General features: G+C 42.5%; 1 protein-coding gene across 3 annotated transcripts in view; it reads right to left on the bottom strand.

Annotated features, from left to right (window-relative positions):
* ARL15 (ADP ribosylation factor like GTPase 15) overlaps positions 1-24,066 on the bottom strand; it is a 372,284-nt gene that overhangs the window by 6,047 nt on the left and 342,171 nt on the right. The window contains exon 5 of one of the 3 annotated variants that reach the window (XM_068271767.1): positions 17,109-17,286. The exons of the other annotated variants lie outside the window; for them this stretch is intronic. Coding sequence (XP_068127868.1) covers positions 17,272-17,286 — 15 coding nt within the window. The 3' untranslated portion in view covers positions 17,109-17,271. Of the gene's footprint in view, positions 1-17,108; positions 17,287-24,066 lie in introns of those variants that run through there. 3 annotated transcript variants of the gene reach the window in all.

The raw sequence follows: 24,066 nt of genomic DNA, 5'->3' as shown, positions 1-24,066 counted from the left end.
TGAAGACGGCATTAGCCAAAACTAGTCGGGACAGGAGCGGGCAGCACGGACACAGGTTCGAGTTGAGGGGCCATAGTACCACTTTGGGTGGGAAGCGATATCAGCCAGGGAGGGTCCTAAGTGGATTAGGACCCTGTTAAAGTAAGTGCCTATCCTCGGATTGCCTGTAATTGCCTTTTTATCCAGTAATAAAAGTTTGTATACTTTCCACTAAAAGCCTCCCTGTTTGCTCTATTTGCACACTGAGTGCATACAGGTGGAGGAGTGGAGAAATATATCCTTACCGGAGGAGTGGAGAAATCTATTGTTACCCAGAAGAGTATATCTGCACTGTGTTTACTCTACATTATTGACTGTTTGGACGTGAGGATTCGTCTACACACGGCAGCATTGTACTCAAAGCATTGGGGCGCCACGGTTATTATTTTTGAAAAGTGTCCAAAAAATGTGTGAGGACCTTGGCCTTGCAGGTCTGGAGTTCAACATCCCTGGTTTAGACCATCAGCTTTAGACAGGTTGATCACAGGACATTTCCTAAAGAATCCATCTACTGTTCATCACTTTTGTGAAAAAGCAAGTCACATCATCAACATCTATCATATTTCTATTAATCTCCACACTAAGACTACTACCAGATTCAGTTTGTTTAACAACCGTTCGACGTTTCACAATATCTTTTTATTTTGTTCGCATCAACGTGAAATTCTGTGTAAGTTAATCTAACCATTGTTAGCATACCATCAAACAACTATTGCCTGAGCAGGGTTTAGTTTGCACATTCTTCAGTAAGCGTATTTTCTTAAGGAATATTATTTTTCTGCACTCCTACCAAAATAGCCACAAGTATGCACGAAAATATTCTGACACTTTCACGCACCATATAATGGTCTGTCCGGCATTGTTTGAATGCCAATAAAGAGGCATTTGTTTATTTAGAAACATAATTAAAAATTAGAAACCTAGATGGTGCTTGCTCAAAGCCAACCTAAATATTTCTTTTTAGAAAGCTACATAAGAAGAATATATTTTGGTAGAGAAGGATAAAAGTAAGTCATAAAAAAGCTTATCAGCTGAGTTTTCATCGACATTTTTAAATGCTTGTGGGTTACAATGTATTGTTTTTATAGCCAATATGATAAATCTAACTAAATTGACAATGTTAAAGCTTTATTTTACACATGACTATTTAACCTCCCCGACGGCATTCCCAACTCCGACTTGGACTGAGAAAAACATGGTACGAGCAGTAATCCCGAGCCTGGGTCGGGGGCAACCAACGTGCAGGTTACTGTGCATAGCGCTTTATACTTACTTACCCTGGATCTGGCCAGTCTCCTCCACATTTTCCAGGCTCTTGTTCTCATGGGTGGGATTGGTGTCTGTCACATGACTACAGATGGCACTCTCACCATGTATAGAGCGCCATCCGGAGGACAGGAGGAAGAAATGCAGCGCTGGATCCCAGGGGGGTGAGTAATATGCAGAGGCTGCCTGAATTGATGGGGAGGGGTCTCTGAGGTTCTTAATAGTTGTTCTGGATTTAGGGTCTAAAAGCGAGAAACAAATTGCACTGCTTTTAGACCCTTAAAGGGATACTGTAGGGGGGGTCGGGGGAAAATGAGCTGAACTTACCTGGGGCTTCTAATGGTCCCCCGCAGACATCCTGTGTTGGCGCAGCCACTCACCGATGCTCCGGTCCCGCCTCCAGTTCACTTCTGGAATTTCTGACTTTAAAGTCAGAAAACCACTGCGCCTGCACGCCCATGTCCTCGCTCCCGCTGATGTCACCAGGAGTGTACTACGCAGACACAGACCATACTGGGCCTGCTCTGTGCGCTCTTGGTGACATCAGCGGGATCGAGGACACGGCAACGCAGGCGCAGTGGTTTTCAGACTTTAAAGTCTGAAATTCCAGAAGTGAACCGGAGGCGGGTCCGGAGCATCGGTGAGTGGCTGCGCGAGCACAGGACGTCTGCGGGGGACCATTAGAAGCCCCGGGTAAGTTCAACTCATTGTCCCCCAACCCCTTACAGTATTCCTTTAATGAATACACACACTCAATACTGACATACTGACAGACCATACTGGGCCTGCGCTGTGCGCTCTTGGTGACATCAGCGGGATCGAGGACACGGCAACGCAGGTGCAGTGGTTTTCTGACTTTAAAGTCTGAAATTCCAGAAGTGAACCGGAGGCGGGGCCGGAGCATCGGTGAGTGGCTGCACCAACACAGGATGTCTGCGGGGGACCGTTAGAAGCCCCGGGTAAGTTCAACTCATTTTCCCCTGACCCCCCTACAGTATCCCTTTAAGTCCAGAATTAATTTAGAATGCCAAGGAGGTTAATACTCAACAAGGTCATGTTATTTTGTTTACAGAGCTCCACGGGCATCCGAAAAGCAAAGCATCGCAGTATTTCCCGCCTAGATCAGCAAACAGAATTCTGTACAATGAATTAATTTCAAGTGATTGATTGAAGTTCATATGATTACACATGTTGGAAAACGTAAAGTGAAATATCTTTAAATCAAATAATTAGTACCAGACTGAGCTCCACACAAGCAAGTAGGGTAGCAAAGCTAAATGATTAGTGTTTGATTTCATCTAAATTGCACTGGTGGTTGTGGTGGAACTTCAGACTTATACACATAATTACATGACCGGGATGTGAGCTACTGGTTAAAACTCAGGCCGGTTTCACACTGCTAACCTGTGGTTTTATTGCCAACCGCACCGCCAAAAAAGCCTTTGAGGATTACTGCGTCAGTGCGCAGTAATTTCCATTTTGGCTGCAGGCCAGGCAGGAAGTGAGGCTCTCTAGCGCTCACTTCCTGTGGCCAAATGAAGTATTAAGTGGAAGTGTATTGAAAAAATTGTGCTGCAACGTGAACGCATAAATGTAAAAAAAAAACAACAACACAGACTTGCATGCGTTCTGGTTCGCTGCACGTCACTGTGCATGCTGGCCACAAGGTGCTGCAGTTCCTGCATCGCCCATGCATGAGATTGAAGACTTCAGGCATGTCGCAATGCACAGGTATGAAATGCTTCATAGACTTTCATTGGTGCAGCGTTACCCACGGCAAAACAGGGTAACGTAACGCGCCAGCGTGAAAGGGGTCTCAAGCCAAGCACACATGCTGGATTGAACTCTGCTGTGACGGCCGAAAAACTGCGCCTTGCCCGAAAATCCGGCATGATTTCCAGCAAGTATACAGCACCCACACGACCTCTGCTAAAGATCCGGTATGCCGAGAAAAGTTTCGAGCATTTTTTTTTTTAAATTTGTGAATCCTGAAAATGATCTACTTTCTAAGTGAAAGGAAGGGTGAACAACATGACTAGGTCGATTACCGTAGCAGATACATATGATATTTGGGAAACTGAGGTTATTATATATCATTGCACAATAAATCCCGGGAAAATGACAGCTACACAATCACGTTAGCAAAACAATTTTAATAACGAGCACTTCACAAATTATTTGACTGGTGTTAAGCTGACAAATGTGGCATGATAAAGCTCTCACCGAGATTGTCTGACACTCCCCCGCATCAAGTAAGCAGTGATTTCACGCAGCGGCTCCTGACACCGTGACATGCACAATCACCGCCGCTCCCAGATGCTTAAGATATGAAACACACTGTCTAGCTATTTTAGAGATCTATATATAGATCTGACAGTCTGCAAAGAATAGGCAGATATTTTGCTAAAGAATGCCTTAAAGTAAACCTGAAGGGGAAAAGGGCTCTATTTGGGTACTTGCCTCAGGATCCTTTACCCGTTGCCCTCCTCCTTGCCGTTTCAGTCGTGGGACCACGCAAGCCCTTGGCAATGGTGCTCACAACTGCACACTAGCACTAGTGTGCAGGTGGCTCAGAGCTCAGTGGAACTTTGGGGTCCCATTGCTGGAATGGAAGGACAAGAGTAGGGCAGTGGAGTCAGAAACCACCGACTCCAGGTACACAAAATTGCTCCAACTCAGCCACCAAATCCTTAGTCTAATACTTACCAAGGCTGTGGAGTTGGTACAAAAATCATCCGACGACTCCTCAGTTTATGCAACCACCGACTCCAGGGCCCATATGCAATTCACTTTTTCTCCTGAGTTTTCTCCTAGGGACCTAGGAGATATTTTCACGACTTGTCATAAAATGCCTTTTAGGCCACCAACAAGCAAGAAAATACTCAGAATAATTTTGATAGTACTTTTTTTCCACCAACTTTAGGGTACCTTTTTAACTGTACAATGCTGAAATTTAGTTTCAAGAAAAGATGAAACTTATCTACTAGGAGATAACTCAGGTGAAAAAGTTAATTGGATATGGGCCCAGGTACCCAAAAATTGCTCCGACTCCTCGACTCCACAGCCATGGACAGGAGAAGCCTCTGTAGAATCCAGTGGCCTCCCTCTCCCGTGGTAAGTGTCCATATTTACAACCTAAGAATCTACCAGGTTTCCTTAAAAAGCCCAAGTTTAGTCTCACTTTTTTTTTTTAAAGTGGAAGTAATCTGGCTAGGTCCTGCAATTCCATTTCTTGTTGAGACTACAGTGACTTTTTTTCTGTCTAGACTCCTCCCTCTAGCCCAGTGGTCCTCAAACTAAGGCCCGTGGGCCAAATGTGGCCCCCTGAGGCTTTTTTACCGGCCCCCACACACAAAATGTATTACTTATAGAAGCACTTAGCTACATCCTTAAAGATTGGTGTTCCGAATATAGATTAGCAGTGCTGGCACCACCCATCCACATGGAAGCTAGAAAGCAGTCATTCGCTGGTTTCCAATCATCAGGTGACACTGCTGTCCAATTGGACTGCAGGTTGTTACCGGGATATACTTCACTGTCTGGTCCGCAAAGACTTCTAAATTATTTTATGTATACTCCGGCCCCCCAGCAGTCTGAAGTATGTTGACCCGGCCCTCGACCCAAAACGTTTGGGGACCCCTGCTCTAGCCCATTATCATCCACATTAGGTGGCCATTAAGGAGGCAGTTGGCACACTTTTCCTATCACCAGAGATCAACTGGCCCATTTCCTTTTAATCAATAAAAGTTTTCTGGCTGGTGTCCTGATCAGAACATATTTCTGGGAAGGCCACAAAAGACCATGGCCTTGGATGATAAAAAAAAATCAAAAAAAAAATCAGCAGGGCGCATGAAGATATAAGAGGTCACATGTCAAAGTAAATCATCTCTCCTGCTTTGTTCATCCTGAATTAGAGATCCCTGCATCTCTCTCACTTCCTGGGGTGTGTGATGACGGTCAGCTTCTGTTGTCACTTAAGGATCCTGCCCTCTGTATGATGAGCTGCTGTGAGAAGTGCCACGCGTTTAGTAACACAGAAGTTTGTCTTCTTAAAATAGAAGGTATTTGCGATTAAGTAAAAGAACACTTGCGTTTTGTCAGGTTTTTCATGCACACATTCCTCTTCCCCTCACCACTGTCAGTTTATTACTGGTCAGCTCTTAAAAACCTGAGACCTTTTAAATTTATGGTTCTGTTTTTTTTCTAGGAAATGACAGCAGTATTCTCTATGCTACTCTTTCCTGACTCATTTTAGTAGAGCAGTGAAAGCAGAACGTTTTGAAACATGATGACAACTGTATTACATTTCTTTATATTTGCAAATCAAGCTATGATTCTACTTCTGATTCTGAATCAGAATCAGAATTTATTATCGCCAAGTACAACGGCGGATTGTACCCGGAATTGGTTTTGGCACATACAGGGTCGTTGGTGAAGAGACAAGAAATAGCATACAGTTAAGCATGGCACATACATAGACGTGGGGCAAGCATACATAGGACAACATTACAGCTGTGCGTACAATTAAGCAGAGTGCCGCATCACATGCAGTCAAGCATGGGTCATACGTATAAACAATAAAAGCAAAAATAAAAAGCAGTACAGAGCATTACAGCATACATGTACAGTTAACGTAATACAAACATAGCAAAGCATACATTGATAGCAGGAACAGAAAAGAGTGGGACTGGAGGAGCAGCCTGAGAGCTGATATGAGCGCTGCCATTTTCGGCACTGGACACTACACAGCGACACGCTCCCAACAAGACAGGTGCTCCGATTTGTCCACGAAAGTAGAGAGAAGGAAACTGAGAAAGCAACTGAGAAAGCTGAGGGGCATCATGATGGAGGCGGGCAGCAGAGTTCACTCGGACCAGGTTGCCCGAGGAGCAGCACTCCCGATTTTGAGTCCGCCCGGCTGGGCAATGAGTCCGCAGACACAGTGGGGGCCCTGTGGGGCCAGGGTGCACCCGGGGGGCACCCCTGAGTGGTGGATGTGGGGCCCGGGGGCACCCCGGCTGGGCAGCAATGGTGGACAGGCCAGGGAGGTCTACCTTTGGTGGTGGCAGGACACCGATGCCCAGATGCGGCAGCCAGCTCCACTGTGAGGGGAGCAGCACCATCTCCGTCACCCCAGGTGTGACCAGGGGGGTCTGGTGATTCCAGCCTGAGGTGTTTCAGGGGGCCCTGTGGGCGATGCCGGCCTGGGGTGCTTCAGATGGAGGCAGGCTGCGAGGCACACTGGCAATCTGAAGGGCCTGGAGGAGAGGAGCTCCACGTGGGTGGCCGAGCAGGCTGGAGGCCGGTGGTGGAGATCAGAGGTGGTCAGCCGATGGTGAGCCCTCCCCAGCTGCTGCGGCCAGGCTGATGGCAAGCAGGGTGCAGCAGGCAGCTGAAGCACCATCCGGAAGAGCGGTGGAATTCCTCTTCTGTAGCAGCTGTGGGAGCGCTGCAGGCGGCGGCATCAGCGATGGTGCAGCTCCGTTCCTGCAGTGGCTGAGGTGGCGACGGAGATCAGGCCTCCTCTATGACCACGTGCTCCGCTCTGGCGTCCTGGGCTCCCAGGCAACGGGTGCAGCCTGGCGGAACACGTGGGAGCAACCCACGCGATGGACTGAGGCGGGTGTCTGGTCCGGGGATGGGGCGATGGTAAAGTCCTCATAACGGCAGGACACGGCACCGCCGGTGCATCCCTCCAGCGCAGCTTCGGAGGCAGCATAAACCGTGAGAAATGCTCGGCCGCATGTGCTCTTCCTGCCCCTCCGGCTGCGATAGCCCCTACCGGGGCCCAAAACCTCTGCCTCCTCACTCTGCTCGGCAGCCTGCGATGCCCGCCCGCTCCCCAGATAGATAGGGGAGATCGGGTGAATGCAGCAAGGGTGGATTAGGGAAAAAATAAAGAAAAAGTCCGGAGCCCTGTGGCCGTGGCGTCCGAGTCCGGCGCCATCTTGATCATACTTGAGTGCTCTAATATCTTGTTAGCATAAAACATCTAAAAAAGCATACAAAGTCTGAAGAAGAAGGCTCATTAGCCAAAGGCTCACTGTTTTTCTCTTCAGTTAGCCAATAAATGGTATCTTCTGCTTCAAAACTTCCTGCTGACTCATTTTAAGATCTGTCCTCACTTTTCTTGCCCTAAGTGCTAAACGGTCACTGTTTAAAGGTCACCTGAGCTGACACTACAGCTATGCCAGCGTGTGTAGTTTGGGATCCTTCTAGCTACATGTTCTCTGTTTTGGATGGGCTTCTCTCCATTGCCTTGCCCTGTCACCTCTCTGTGGCTCTGACTGTAGCCAGTCGCACAGAGGACAAAGAAGCAGCGCATGCTCTGTCCACTCGCACTCCATGTAATTTCGTTCTCCTGTCTGGATGTGGACAGCAGCCGGGGGCCAGGAGTGTTATGGGTATGCGTTCTTGGCAAGTGCTGCCCATACATAAGCGTCATTTCTGAAGTATACATGCCGAGCACACTATCGGCTGCTGTGCATTCAGGCAGGAGTGCAAAATTACAGGGAGTGGACAGAGCATGCACTGCTTCTTCATCGAACGTTAAGCAGAGCAGCAAAACATAGGAGAGCCAAATCAAACCAGTGATAGCTAGTCAGGGTGTTGAGACAAAATTGGGAGGGGGTGGGGGTTGATGACAGCAGGCCTTGGGTGCTGGAAAGTACAAATCCGACCCTGCTCCTGATCCTCGGTCTTTAATTCTTTACGCCCTAGACCCTGAACAAGCATGCACTGACTCACCCTATTGCCTGCACGATTGTTTCAGGTGGGTGATTTCGGCATTGCAGTAAAGAGATCAGCAGGACTGTCAGGCAATTGGTATTGTATAAAAGGAAATAAATATGGCAGCCGCATATATATATATATATATATATATATATATATATATATATATATATATATATTTATATATATATATATATATATATATATATATATATATCCCTTACCTTAAGCAAGGTGCTGTTTTGTGCTTCCTCCTAATACACAGCATATACTGAAATATACATCAGAATATAAACCAAGGTACTTATCCCTGAGATGAACTCATTACCAGTTACCCATTTTCCTGAACCCGTTTGCAACTTAATTACATTTTATATTGTTTCATACTGAAAAACAAGATTCAATGTGAAATCAAATTTACAAATTTAATCTGTCCCGTCCCTAATTATACAATTCTAAAAACAGTCTCTTCCTAAAAAAATAATTTTAGAAAAAGATTGCATTTTAAAAATAAAACATAGAAGCATTAGCAATTGGTATAAAAATGTTGTGCAAGCAATACCCATTTTTTGTTTTTACATCAATTCAGGACTACAAAATGCACCCAAGCTGTAAAACACAAAACATTTAAAAAATGGCAATTACAATATTTCAGTGTTGAGAAAAACTAAAAAGTCACTACAATCTTGAATAAAAACAATTCACAGACACTTGTTTTTAACTGTTCTGTGGGCCAAGAGAATGGCGCGTCGGAAGAAAAAAAGAGAAAAGCTTGAAACTTAAGAATCTTCCTTGGGGAAGAATTAAACAATTTACCATGACAATTTGGGTGGTATTCAAGAAAAGCATTTGTAACATGAGCACAAGTCATGTGTTTTTAAACACTTTTTTCTTTTTAATATTTTGAGGACAAAGTAGAAGAAAAATACATAAAATTCCTTTGAATCAAATAAGTGCAAATTGCAACATTGTTTTTTTATTGAACAACTCTTTAAAGTGTTATGCAGTCTATGGCAATGCAGATCACAATAAAAAAGTAAGTGAATGGAAATATCCTTTTGCCTGTTCAATCCAAATAAATAGATTCTGCATTGCACTGTACTAAGGGGTGTAAATTATAAACTTAAATAAAACAACAAGCACAAATCGTGTCAGCAGAAGAGGACTCTACCCAACTGAGCATTAATATGTACTGGTAGGTTATATCGGGAGATTACTGAATTCCTTTAAATCATATATTAATGTAAACAAATTTCCCAGATTGCACACTAGATTGTGAAAATTAAAACAATGATAAAGTGATATACTAATGACTTGTTTTTGGAGAGTTAGTATCATTTTAATACATACCGACAAACACTAAAAAAATCTTGCAAATGTAGTAAATAATTAAATGCCAATAAAAATGAAATATAAAGAAAAATACATATATGTTTAACGAATAAAATGTTAATTTCCCATAATTTTTGAAGAACGATAAAAAAGAGCATATTACATAAAAAAAATAGTGGTTGATCTGCATTGTAATGTGTGAGATAAGTTTTTGATCCATCACATGATGACTTGTTGGTATTAATCACAGAGGCCAGAAGATTCTGGTTGTTGGCCACTAGGTTTGCACAAGCAAGAAGGTTTTTGGCCCATTCATCTTGGCAGATAATCTCCAAGTCAGTAAGGTTTCGAGGCTGATATCTGACAACTTGAACCTTCAGCTCCCTCCACAGTTTTCTATTGAAATAAGGTCTGGAGACTGGCTAGGCCACTACAAGACCTTCATGCGCTTCTTCTTGAGCCACTTTTTTGTTGCCTTGGCCGTGTGTCGTGGGTCATTGGCAAGCTTGGAATACCCATCCATGACCCTGATGGAAGGAGATGTTAACCCAAGATTTGATGGTACATGGCCCCGTCCATTGTCATTGCAGTGAAGATGTCCTGGCCCGTTAGCAAAAAAAAAAAAAAAATCCAAAACATAATGCATCCACCTCCATGTTTGACGGCAGGGGTGGTGCCCTTGGGGTCATATGCAGCATTCTTGATGATAGTCTTTTTGCCCAGGGTCTACAGTCTTGTCCCTGACATACTTCGACAGCTCTTTGGTCTTGGTTATGGTGGCTAGTTTGGAATCTGATTGACTGCTTCTGTTAACAGGTGTTTTTTTTAATACAGGTTCTGTAACAAGCTGGGATTAGCACTCCCTTACAGAGTGGTGTGGAACTGAGGCAATAGCAAGATGATGTCTAGAGGTGCGAAGAAATCAAGGTCACGTCACAAGCTGAGGTCAGGACAGGTGAAGTTCAATCAAAGTTGGGTAACAAGCCTAAAGTCAGGGCAGGCGCAATATAATCAGTCAAAGCTAGCCAGGTCAAACCAATAAATCACTAACAAATGATACAGACTTTGAGCTGCATGGATTTCAGCAGTGTCCTAAAGCCAGAGGTGTGTTTATGTGTCCTGAACCTGGGAGACCAAAACACTCTAACCTCCCCATTACACACGTGCATGCCCACTCGTGGCATGAAACCAAGAATGTACGCTCAGTGCCGTATACCTGAGTAATACTGGCACATCCACAGAATAAAAAGCCCTAGAAACAAAGGAGGACAAACCGTGCCACACACATCGAGAAGGGTGCTTATGCCCAGAGCATCAAGGGACATGCAAGTTGTGACACTAGGTAATGCAATTTCACTGCAGTGTGCATTTAAAAAAGGCTGACTTTGCAAAAGACAATAAAACTTATTTGAAAAAAAAAGGCTGACTTTACGTGCAACCAAGACAAATATAAAGGCTTTAATTCCTGGCGTCATTTTAAATATGGCTAGAATGCTGATGATCTCCTATCTCCTGGATAGTGTAATGGTTAAGGACTCTGCCTCCAACACAGGCGACCCCGGTTCAAATCTCTGCTCTACCTGTTCAGTGAGCCAGCACCTACTCAGTAAGGAGACATTGGGTAAGACTCCTTAACACTGCTTCTGCCTACTGAGCACTACCTAGTGGCTGCAGCTCTGATGCTTTGAGTCTGTTGGGAGAAAAGTGCAATGTAAATGGTCTGTGTCTTGTCTCCTTTTAATATTTTCAAAATCACTGATCCATAACAAGTATGCCTATCAGGTGTTTGGACTCTCCACCAACTGCATGTTTGTGACTCTGAAACTTACTAAAGCCGAAAGATCAGCATGACAAGCAAGAAAATGCCATTTTTCAAAAGAGCCTAGCAATAGTAGCCTTCATATTACCATCTCTTCAGCTTTCCTTTAATGAATAAGAAGCAAGTCTGTGGTTTTCTTTTTCCCGTGGCTGACAGACAGTTTTGGCCATGTATGTGTCCAGAGATTAGGCTAAGCTCCCTTAAGAAAAAGATCTGGCAAAGAGCTAGTGTCTGAGCCCAACAATCGCTCGAAAGCCACCATGTGTTCTTGTTTTTTTAAGGGGAATACAAGGAAAGTGGTTTAAAGAGCTTGTCCCCCTAAGGCCTGTGTACTGCATACTAACTGATAGAGATACTGTACTAGCAGCAAGAGAAATCCAAGCCTTCACTTGGCTGGGCCCTACAAATACGTGAACTCCTGTTAGGGGTTCTATTAGAATTATACGCCATTGTAATACTGGTCATAGGGATTATTCATGAAACGTCTTTCACGATTAAAACCAAAGCTAAGCATGACATTATAATGACATTTAACCAAGTTTTCTCACCATCCACCTTGGCTCGACATTATCAGTGTCTGGTAGTAAAAGCTGACTTTCACACAATTTCATTATGCCACAGACACTTTAGATGCTTGAAGCTTTCAATCAAAGTTCTAAAAAATGAATCTGCAGTAAAACGGCAAGTCACTATTTTGCTTTATTTATGACAAAATAAAAACGTTATGAGAGGTGATATTATAGAATTAGAACGTGTAGGTTTAGTCCCTCAAACTGTCATTTGATTAATAACTTGAATAATAACATCACTGCTTCTGCCCCCTGAAGAGAGCTGAGAACTCCCTGTGCGGTCTACTGTTCACATGCATTAACCAAAATCTTCAAACCCATTACTGCTGCCCATTGCTGTGTATGACAGCATTAATTATGGTAATGGTCACAGCAGCCCTTGCGTTGTGTTCCCTGTGACAGTAGGAAAGCAACGCAATGGATCAGGAAAGCGTCGTTGCACATTATCTGCACGTTGAGACTGGTACAGTCTGCGCAGTACAGTAAAGATGCACCAGTATTCAGATGCATTCAGCTTCAAGATGGAAAATCGGAATCCACACAAAATAATAAAAGACAGATGCTTACCACTATAGAGGAGAGCCTATGGATACTCTCTGTGCTCCTGCATTTTATGTTTTATATTGGCAACACTGTCAGGAACCGGCCCGCGGCACGCCTGCGTATACGGTTCCCGACTGCGGGTTTGACCAGATTAAGCGGGGAACAGCCTTATTTAAGCTACAACCAAGGCTGGAACCCCTCAAACACTTCCCACTGCCACCACTAGCGTTGCTAGACACGTTCACTCAGCTATCGAGTGCTCAATACGCACTCCGCGTTTTCGGATTTGGGTCAGCTTTGCGCTTAGGCCAAATACGGGAACGCCACGCACCCACACAGTTGCAATCTTACACTGTCGTGAAGCAAAGACCCACTAACAGTCGTTCCGAACGATACTGTTAGCCACTCTGCTGTCGCTACTCGCACTGGCGTTGTTCGTACGTTGGGTCAGCTGCGCGCTTAGGCCAACGTATGACAAACGCCCCCACACACAATGCAATTACAATTTCATACGGTAGTGTTGCTCAAACATACAACTAGGCATGAACTTATACACGGTTACACTTCAGTCTCTTCTAGGCTATGAGTGTTAGTTTAGTACGGCAGAAGTCAAACTTATTAAATAATAATTTAATATTCTAGAAAAACATAGAACAATGCAGAACTTAATATATACAAAAAGATTACAAAAAACAAAGTAAAAATGTTACAAGATAAAAGTTACAAAGATAACACACAAAGCGATTTTGCTTACCAAAATAAACGGGAAATAAACGTACCAGCGTATCGATCTGGTGTTGTTGCGGGGGGTTCGCACTTCTGGTCAGGAACCAGGTTAGTTCTAGCCGTGTGAGCTACCTCCAAGAACTACGAGTTGTGGCTATCCTAGCTGCGGTTTTATACTATGAAATACGCCTGGAGGCTGTAAGCCTGTGTGGACGGGGGGGGGGGGGGGGGGGAAGCTAGATTTAATTACATCCTCAGTCATAATTGGATCTCCAGAGATCTAACATCCACCTGCGAAAAATGTACAATAGCCCACATACATGAAAAGATTTCCCTAGTCCACGTTACAGGTGACAACCCCATTGTTGACAGTACTTCCTAGCTGATCAAAGATAAGGAGGTTGCACCTCCACCAATAATTCAATTTCCACAGGTAGCAAATGGTATCAAAAGGACTTCAACACACTTCACTTCTGCCATTGTCTTATTACCCCAAGCATTATTCACTGAAGTCCTCTTTAGATGCAAATGTAGGTCTTTGAAGTTCCCTGACTATGTCCTGATTGGTATAATGGGACAATAGGGCTTCTAATTAGCTCCCTGCTCTCCCAGGAACTGAGGGTAATTGTATTCCACACTGTCACACAGACAAGTACAGCTTCCCCCAAAGCCAGATGACCCATACATACGCATCTGAAGTACAGTACATAGCAGTCAGACAGGCAAATGAAAATATTATCCTTACATCATAAGCACCCCAGTATATTCCTGACAAACACAGTTTAGGGCAGGGGTGTCAAACTCAAATACAAAGTGGGCCAAAATTGAACATTGAAGACTTCTTGGTTCCTCACCACAGCTCTGGTGCTCCCCAGTGTCCCACTGGCTGCTAGTAAGCCGCTTCCAGGGGGCTGGCCGGATCAGGTAGCTGCAATCTTTACTTACCTGGTGTTTCTTTCAGCCCCTGAAGTCTTCTGGGTCCCTTGCCACAGCTCCAATCCTCCCCGATGTCCTGCTGGCCACCTGTAAGCCTCGCCGACTCTTTGGCGCCTGCACAGGTGCCGTATACACCCTATAATGCGCAAACTTGTTTGCAGTCCAGTGGCCACCCGTACCAGCACAGAAGCACCGATGGGCTGGCGAGGCTTACGGGCAGCCAGTAGGACATGGGGAGCACCGGATCTGTGGTGAGGGACCCAGAAGACTTTCAGGGGCTGGAAGAAGCCCCAGTTAAGTAAAGATTGATTTCAGGTGTCACTTTGTATGTCCTTTAAGTAATGTTCTTTTACGTGAGTATAAACACTGGTTATAATCTTAGCAATGTACACAGTTCTGCTAGAAGGTATTGGGGTTTGATTTAAGTTTTGAAGTGTGGGCATCCATGTGATTATTTTTATTATTATTTAGACTACCACAGGAAGGCAAAAGGAAAATAAAATTCATTATTCAGAGCAAACAACAGTTATATACTTCTTTCCTTTTTATTTTTGTACCAACTATTTGAAAAATCTACTCAGCCCAAGTTGTAAAACAACACATTTTTTTCTTGGTACAAATTTCTTCTCTCAGTCATCAATTACGCTTTTTAAGTAATGATGGCTGGACTGAGGCTGAAAGAAACCAAAGCAGTCATCCAATATCAACAATACCACTTTCTTCGCATATTCCAGGAATGCGTGTTGCGTAATCCAGCACAACATAAAAAAATTATTGTAATTTAAATAACGAATGTGCAATAATTTGAGGTTACAAAAAGTCACACACATTAGGTAAATGCCACATTAAAAAAAATAGTATTTAATATTTTTATGTAAATCACCTTCGAATTAAACGCGAAAATTTCTAAATCAATACAAGTAACAGGTTAAACTACCCATTAATAAATTAACTATTTACAGCCAATACCATATCCATTAGGCGTATGATTAAAGCAGAGTTTTACTGGGTGTGGCATTAAATATGAATAAAAACTGATATTTACACTTTAAAAAATAAGAATTATTCACGGTTCTTACATGTAATAGTTTTCTTAAAGAGGAACTGTAGTGAAAATAACATAATAAAATTGCTAATATTTTGCAATATTCATTATAGATTATTTAGTCAGTGTTTCCCATTGTAAAAGGTTTCTTCTCCCCGAGTCACATTCAGAAATGTATCACTGGTGGTGACCTCCTTAGTTCTGCCAGGTGATCTGTTCGTTTACTGAGAGTTCTATACACAGAGGGAGATATTCTTTGGCAGTTGGGAAAAGCCGTTATTTCTCACAATGCAACGTGGTTCACAGACAGCAAACTGTCAGGTTCATGGTCATGACATCACACTGTGGGAGGAGTTTCACTACAATATCAGCCATAAAGACTTCCCCGATGATCTATTCAAGGAAAGGTAAACATTTCTCGTGGGAGAGGAGATATCAGCTACTGATTGGAATGAAGTTCAATCCTGGGTTAAATTTCCTCTTTAAAGTAATGTAGTTTTAACTGGACAAGTTTTTGTGAAAACCAGAAATTTGGTTGTTGGAGGCGCTCGTTGGAAATTTAGCCCAAGGAAGAGCCCATGTTAAATAAAGGAAACACCGGTTACAGACAAAAAAAAATAATGAGTGCCCCATGTGCCTGAGTAAAATGGCCGAGGTAGAGTTTGACTACTATGTAACGGGACTCTGGAGGAACGGCAGCGGGTGTGCGAATGGGAGCGGACCTTGGCTGCACTGTAGCTGAACTCTGGGCTGTTTAATTACCAGGCTGCTGGGTAGGCTTGAGCAGCTGTATAACCACTCGCTGGGTGCAGGAGTGCACTGGAATTTAGCTACGTTGTAGCCGAACTCCAGGCTTTTCTAATTACCGGCCTTGCTTGGTCTGTTAATTAGTGACTTTAATGTAAGGAGTAAGTGGGTGGTGCTTCCTGTTAGGAATAGATAGGGGAGGGCTAATGTGAGAATTAGAGTGCAAAGAACTCGTACAATAGCGGAATAATTTTGTTTTACAGTTTAATTGCTGACTATTCTACTATCAGGGATGTTAGTCTAATTACCATAATTTTACTATCGGGGATAGTGGAATATCGGTCAAACTACAAATATCCTACGGTACTATTACCTGGTGCCCATTTTTCCTTGCTCCTTTATTATATGCACACTGTTTTTGTTTCCTAGAAGGTGTTTTGTCACTAGCACACACTACTTCTTCAGTAAAAATTAGGCAAAGGAAAAAGCTAGATGTTTTTTGTACAGCTACTTCATTCATTTACTCCTGGCAAGAAAGAGTCTACACTTATCAAAACACTTTTCAAATTACCAGTGTGAGAATATGCTCTGACTTGAAAACATCCGAGTTCATGTTAAAACGGCATTGAACATTAGTAAAAAGTGCATAACACGGTTTTGAAAAGAAAATTCTACTTTTGTTGAGAAAAGTTGAATATTTTCAGTTTGGCATCAATATATTGGAAAATGTAATGGGAAGCATTTTTAAGCTGGATTACTTTTTTTGAATTGGCTGCGGCTCCCGTCATGCTGCAAAAACGCAGCACAAGTCGCTAAGCCGTTCCCCCTCAGTGCGATTTGGATGGGCAGCCCATCGTAGATGTAGGCACTATTTCCCCACCCCTCTTGTATGCAGGAAAATGCTGCCGATTCGCTCCGACTGAGGCCCTAGTGGAATTTTTTGACAGGCTCATGGAAACAGTACCCCAAAAAGAGTTCAGGGAGTATTGTCACTTAAAGCCCTTTTCCAATGATAAACATAATCGCAACTGCAATCGTGCTGTGATGCGATTGTGTTTTGCTCTATTTCCACTGTAGCTATTCCACTGCGATCCTATGCAGTGTGATGGCTGGAAAATATTTTGAATTGCCAGTGCAAGAAAAATTTTTCTGCAGAGATATGCTTACTTCATGATTGTCATGTGCTCCTATACATAATCTAGTATTTCAATGACTGAAAGTAAACAATTTCATAGTTTTCACACATTTATAGTGGATCTTAACGGGCAACAAAAGATCTGAAGATATTTTTAACTTCTTGGCTTCCTCTCTGGCTTCTCTTTATGGCTTCTCTTTAGAGCCAGACCACTTGATGCTGTTGAGATTCGGTTGACAGAGCAGAGAGGTGACAAAGTGATCTCTAAAGGCCATTTTCAGTTTGTCATCAGGACCACTCTTTACACTTTATCCTTTCAACGAGAAGCTGTGTCCTGCAAAGAACGTGTTGATGCTACAGATGGCGTCCCACGCCCAACAAGTCAGTATAAACAAGTCTATGGAAAGGAAGTGAATGAGAGAAAATGTCAATCACTATTGGGGTCCATTTGTTTACTTGTGCTCTTAAAGCCTCCCCTGTCATAATGATGAGTAATGCAGAAGCTAATGATGTCATGATGGAGTCCTGACAGACAAAAGAGACATTCCATTGTTTCCATGTGTGAGGAGGATTACACAGTCATGAATCTACTTGACGTAGCTGAGAATGATCTAGCAGAAATTGAGCACATTAAGAAAACGGAAGGCAAGCAAATATTTCTGCTGAAAAACTGCCAACGTTTAAACATAGCAAGCAAAAAAGTTCCAACAAACTAGCATTGTCAATATACCCCTCCAAAATCATGGTCAAATTCATCTTTTTTCGGATTTATTATTTTACTTTCATTACTTTAACTTTACGGACAGAATGAAGCTGCAGAAATTATATCTATATGGAGTGTGTACCAAGAGGAAACCTTTGAAGTCTAAAGTCATCAGTCAGCAAAAGTCTGAACATGAACCAAGGCAAAAAATAGCAAACTGCAAAACTGTGCCATGGACAAAGAAGGGCAAGAGACGACATTATCAAAATGCATTCTGGGTGAAAACTGAAGATGACATTTTACCGGAGGAGTCTAAAATCAACTGTAAAGAATGGTGGTGGAAATGTTCTGTTTTCAGGCTGTTTTACAGCTTCAGGGCCTGGGCAACTCAGCATCATAAAATCCAGTATGAATTTGTGTATTTATTGTGCCAAGGAGTGTTTGAGGTTAATGTTAGAGGAAGGAAACAATTAAAAGTGTACACTGCAACTAGGGTTGCTCATTACGAGTAGCTACATCCATGTAGTCAAAATTTTTACTAAATTTAAATTAGATCGGGCTGCCCATGGCCAAGGGGGGTTAACTTACCCATGGGCCGATGTCCTCCTCCCCTGCGGGCAGCAGGATCTAATTTAAATTTCGATTACAAGTGGCTACGAGGACATAGCTACTAGTAATTAGCAACCTTACCTTGCAACATGACAATGAATCTAAACAATCCAGTCAATACACCAAGCACCTTGGCTCAGGCCCAATCAAAACCCTGAAACAAAATTGTATCCTATGGGGCAATTTGTAACGCACTAAGCATGAAAATATCCAAATATCCCCAAAACATTGAACAGCTGAAAATCAAAGAGTCAATATCAAAGATTGGTAAATTGTTCAAAGCCTCAAGTGAGCAGATCCTATTTCTTCAAAAAAACATCAGAATTGCCACCAATGTTTTACTTTCTTTTCCAACAGAAGGAAATTATATGCTTCTTATAATAATGAATTAAATTATAGCAGAATCCATTTCCCAGTTTTTCTGGGGGCCATCTCATTACTTGCCCTTAATTTTTTTTACATAAATTTGTAAAATGGTAAACTTTCATACGTCCATTTTGAAAACTGAAATAATTTTTGATGGGGTGAATTTAGTTTTTCACACGTCTGTATAATGATATCTCTCTAGAGAACTAGAGGCTCCCTTTGCCACAGGTCCACTTTAATGCAAAACACACAAGACAAGGGAGACTAATGGAAAGAATATATTTATATGACCTCCTGACAAATTTGTCAAAGGCTATGAACACCCTGACAGCTACCATCTGGCTTTAAAAGACTAAGCACACAGGGGACTCCCCAGGATGTTCTACAGAAGAATGCGATCTAGTACAGAACTGAGCATCTTAGCCATTCCGTTCCTGCAGCCCTCCATTCCCAGAAGGGCCTTCTCCCTGACAAACAGCAATCATGATGAAAGGAGCACCGTAAATGTTTGGGTTAGATAAAAAAAAAATCCAAGAGTTCTCAACTTCACAGTCTGTCCTGAGCCAAGCTAGATTGGAAGTTTTGTTTCACACGTAGCTTAAATGGTTATGGATCTGTTCTAACCTACTTCTAATTGTCATTCTTTCTGACCTTTGCTTCGGCTCTTTTCCATTAGCTGCAAGTCCCCAATATTACTGTTGCGTTTTGAAAAACGCGTTCTCCTTCACTTGAATGAAAAACGTGGCAAAATTTTACTACGATTTTTTAAAACTGCAGCAATTTTAATTCAAGTAAATGAGAATGTGTTTTTTTTTTTTTCAAAAAGCAACGGAAACGCTGTGAATTCACAGCTAGTGGAAAAGGGCTCTTAAGCCCAATCTACACGACTCTTTGTACGATTTGATTACGATTCTATTTACGATCAGATTAAATCCGACTTGTCCGATCTGGATTTGATTCGATATGCCATTGTTTTGCAATGGCAAATCGAATTGAATCGAATCCCGATCGGACATGTCGGATTTAATCGGATCGTAAATAGAATCGTAATCGAATCGTGGGAATTGTGTGATTCCCACTAATCGCTAAAGCGCTAGCGTTTTTTAAAAACGCTAGTGCTATATGAGTCTATGGCAGTGTTCACACTTGAGCGATTACCGATAATCGCAAATGTGTTACATGCAGCATTTTCCCGGCGATTTTGTAGCGATCGCCATTAGCATATATAGAAACGCTAATCGCGATTGTTTCAAAAACACAAATTTGTACAGTGATTTTCAATCACAGAAAATCGCCCACAGTAAACGCCAACGCAAATCGCTAGTGGACAGCGATTTTAGGTGTGAACAAGGCCTACATCTTATTTTTCTTGTAAGTAATTCCTACATCATAAAATAGGGATGGTCAATAACAAGCAAATCCTTCTGAGTTGTTGCACAGTTATGCAAATGTGTTAAAGGGATACTGTAGGGGGGTCAGGGGAAAATGAGTTGAACTTACCCGGGGCTTCTAACGGTCCCCCGCAGACATCCTGTGCCCGCGCAGCCACTCACCGATGCTCCGGCCCCGCCTCCGGTTCATTCCTGGAATTTCAGACTTTAAAGTCTTAAAAACCACTGCGCCTGCGTTGCCGTGTCCTCGACCCCGCTGATGTCATCAAGAGCGCACAGCGCAGGCCCAGTATGGTCTGTGTCTGCGCAGTACAGAAAACCACTACACAGGTGTAGTGGTTTTCTGACTTTAAAGTCAGAAATTCCAGAAGTGAACTGGAGGCGGGGACGGAGCATCGGTGAGTGGCTGCGCCAACACAGGATGTCTGCGGGGGACCATTAGAAGCCCCGGGTAAGTTCAGCTCATTTTCCCCCGACCCCCCTACAGTATCCCTTTAAGTTAATGCAGCTTAAAAGTGTACCAATCGAATTCCACCTTGTGCGATTTGATTGGTCCATTTTCAAGCTGAATACATGTGCATACAACATTTGCAAAACCCAGCATCAATTCAGAATTATTTGCATCTCACTAACCATTTCTATTAAGTAATATATAAGTTGCAAACATGTACGGCCACAATTGTGAAAAAAAAAACCAAAACAAAAACAAAGCACGGACCACCTATAATAGTTTGCAGATGGACAATGAGATGCAAATAATTGCAGCTTGTATTTAAATTTCATGCAGGTTATACGCAGTTTGGAATTCAGTCAGAAACCACAGGAACTTCATTTTATTGGACCAACTCCAAGCTGAAAATAATGCATTAAGTTTGCATGAAGTCAGAATTATTTGCCTCTCTATTGCGCACAACTGAAATTGATTCTGCGTTGGTTCCCCATTCTCTCTCCCCTCGCCTTCTTTTTCTGCAACATCAGACACTTTTCTTCCACCCTATGATGCATGACTTTTCTCTGCACTGCTGCACTGATTGCCTTTTGATACATATTTATGCATCAACTTTTTCATTCACATACATACTCCCTATACTAACTTTTTCATTACTATACATTTGATTTGATTATGCTGCTTAGTGCTCCCTGGAGCTGCCTTGTGATGTTGTTTTCACCACTGGTTGTGAGCACATCATTGGTGTTGGTGGGAAGATATTTATAAAGATAGGAGAAAAGCGCATGAAGTAAACCTGACATGAAAATAAACTTATAAGATAATGAATTGTATGTGTAGTATAGATGATAAACAAAACATTAGAAGAAAAGGGTCATTTTTATAGTTGTATTTTTAAGATTGCATCACACTGTCCCAGTTGCTGTTTAGAACTCACACTCTGCCTTTTTAAGCTGAAGAAGATACAGAAGTAATGACCCTTTGAACGTTTCTGCTGCCTTATTATCTCCACTCTCTCTGACTGATAAGAGGCTTTTAGTTTCCATTTACCTTTCAGGAAACCTGATTGAATTCCACAAACTGTTCAACAAACTCTGCATAGATAACAATTCAAGCTTCTTAACCCTTGTACTGGAAAGCAGAAAGGGACTTCATAAAATGTCTTAGTAGCGCTAGTACTGTATGTATTTAGGTTTATCTCATCTAATCTAGCTTTGTTTTCTTTTCCCCCAAAAAATATACCTGGCACCTGGAAGAATACTTTAATGCTGACACTATTTGTTGTGCAAGTCATAATATAGTACCAATCTGTCCCTTTGGAAACTGTTTTTAATATATATTTATGTTTATATTAGCATTTTTAAAGCAACATTTAACAAGGCAAATTTGCATATGTGTGTATGCGTGTGTGTACAGTAGAACTGTGGTTCAAGAAGTGTCAAAAGACCCTTTACCAGTTCACCTTTACCAGGTTTCAGGAAAAAAAGTACCATTATGTTTTTTTGCACATCTTTATGAGTACTACAATATCTAAAATTCAGCCAGGAACCCATTGGAAGTGTATTAGTTTTTATTATTATTTAGTACTTATATATAAGATGCCAAACAGCTACAAGTCCAAGATCTGGCACTGCTAGAAACATATACAAATTGATCTGCATGAGGAATAAGAAGCACAAAAAGTAATCTAAACTATGCGTGTGGTTTAATTGTGGCCATTTGTGGTAAGGATGAAAAATGTAAACAAAAGCAAAAAAGTTGCAAAGTGCACCACCTAGAGGACAGCTCATGCCCCACTGTTACTTTGCAGAAAACAATGAACTACGCAAGTAGCCAAGTGCTTAGTGGAAAAGTGCTGTTTTCTTTACAAAAATAACACATTGCCACACTACTTTCCTCATGTACACTGTGGTAAATGTGCAGAAAACAGATTAATTTGTTTCAAAAACATTGTTTGCCAGCTTCCCACAGATCCTTCCCAGTTTACAGCAAACCTGGTGACCTCTTTGGATTGTTTTGGAACAAGAGGTGTACAAAAATTCTGCTTGGCTCCTGACTGATCAGTGCGTACCGGGGTCTCTAGACAGAGGAGGGGGAAAATGTGCAAGCAGCACTCTGCAGTAGTAGCAAAGGCGCTGGGGGAAGGGAGATCCAGAGATCCATCCTAGCAGCTCGTCGGATTTCTTTTGGGGGTCCACACATGGCAGCAGTGGGGGACAGGAAGACGTGAGGAGCCACAGCAGGATCTAAAGGCGTCCCTGTTCTTAGGTAAGTATCTAGTTTTTCTCATGATTTGTTATATATAAATGTCTAAAGTTATACAGTATATAAATGATATTATACACAAAGTTAAGTTATACAAAGTTATTTTTCTCTTTAGCAGCAACTGCAGCCTGGAGATGACAATAATCTGATTTGGTCTGGTACGCGTATGGAAATCCCTCCACCTGTCTGCACTGATGAGAGCTTGGCCAAGCAATCCAGTATGCTGGTGATATCTTCCCAGCTTAAAGAGGAACTTTACCAAGGATTTAACTTCATTCCAATCAGTAGCTGATACCCCCTTTCCCACAAGAAATATTTACCTTTTCTCGAATAGATTATCATAGGGGTTTGCATGGCTAATATTGTGGTGAAACACCTCCCACAGTGGGATGTCATGACCAAGGTCCTGACAGTTTCCTGTCTGTGAACCTTGTTGCATCGTGGGAAATAACAGCTGTTTCCAACTGCCAAGCAACTAGTATCTCTCTCTGTGCATATGTACTGTATATCTAAAAAAAAATCCAATGTAATGCAATGTATTGCTTTACGTTTTCCCCTTTTTTGCTACTCTTAAGTGTCCTGAGAATGGGCAAAGATCTGACTGCCCTGCAATGTGTGCCGTTTAACACCTTTATAGCTTCCATCCTTTTCCCAGTACCACATGCATCCCCATATCAAAAAGGTGCAGAAGAAAAATTCAAGCAAATTCCATCCACTACCACACCTGTTTCAGGGGCGTATGAATGAAACTTCTCTGATCCAGCATGTCACTGTGAACTCTGATCTCACCATGACAAAGCTTCAGTCGCATGATTCACAGCTAAATCTCAGTGATAGAAAAAAAGCATGTATTCATTGCAGGAATTTTTTCTCCATAGTTCATAACATATTTTACTATTGAATCAGTAACAGAGACTTAGTCATAAAACATGAATGAGGTTGGCAGGGATTACGTTCCACCCATCAACTGTAAAACGACTTCTGGATTTTACATATTGTTTTTTTTTTCCTTTTCAAAAGTTACTTTGTTGGGACCCCCAAGTTTAAGATGAACTATAATGACATATAGTAGAACATACCCTTTTTTTCGGCATACGAGATACTTTTTCTCCCCCCAAAATGGGGGAAAAAAAGTCACTGCGTCTTATATGCCAATTGCAGGGAGTCCCTGACTTACGAACGCCCGCTGATATGATCTGCTGTCGGGGGTTTCCCTGTATTGTCCCACATGTGTGTCCTTCTGCCCCCTGCTCTCCATGTGTTCTCCTCCGCTCCCCTGTGTATAATTATAAGCAGCGGCAGCATGGCTCACCTTACCCATCGGCAATCAGAGACCTCTCCTAGGGGAACAGTGAGGGACAGGAGAGATCTCTGATTGCCGCTGGATGAGGTGAG

Source organism: Hyperolius riggenbachi, chromosome 1 (genome assembly GCF_040937935.1).
Source record: "Hyperolius riggenbachi isolate aHypRig1 chromosome 1, aHypRig1.pri, whole genome shotgun sequence".
Lineage (NCBI taxonomy): Eukaryota > Metazoa > Chordata > Amphibia > Anura > Hyperoliidae > Hyperolius > Hyperolius riggenbachi.
This window is presented reverse-complemented; position numbering and strand designations above follow the sequence as displayed.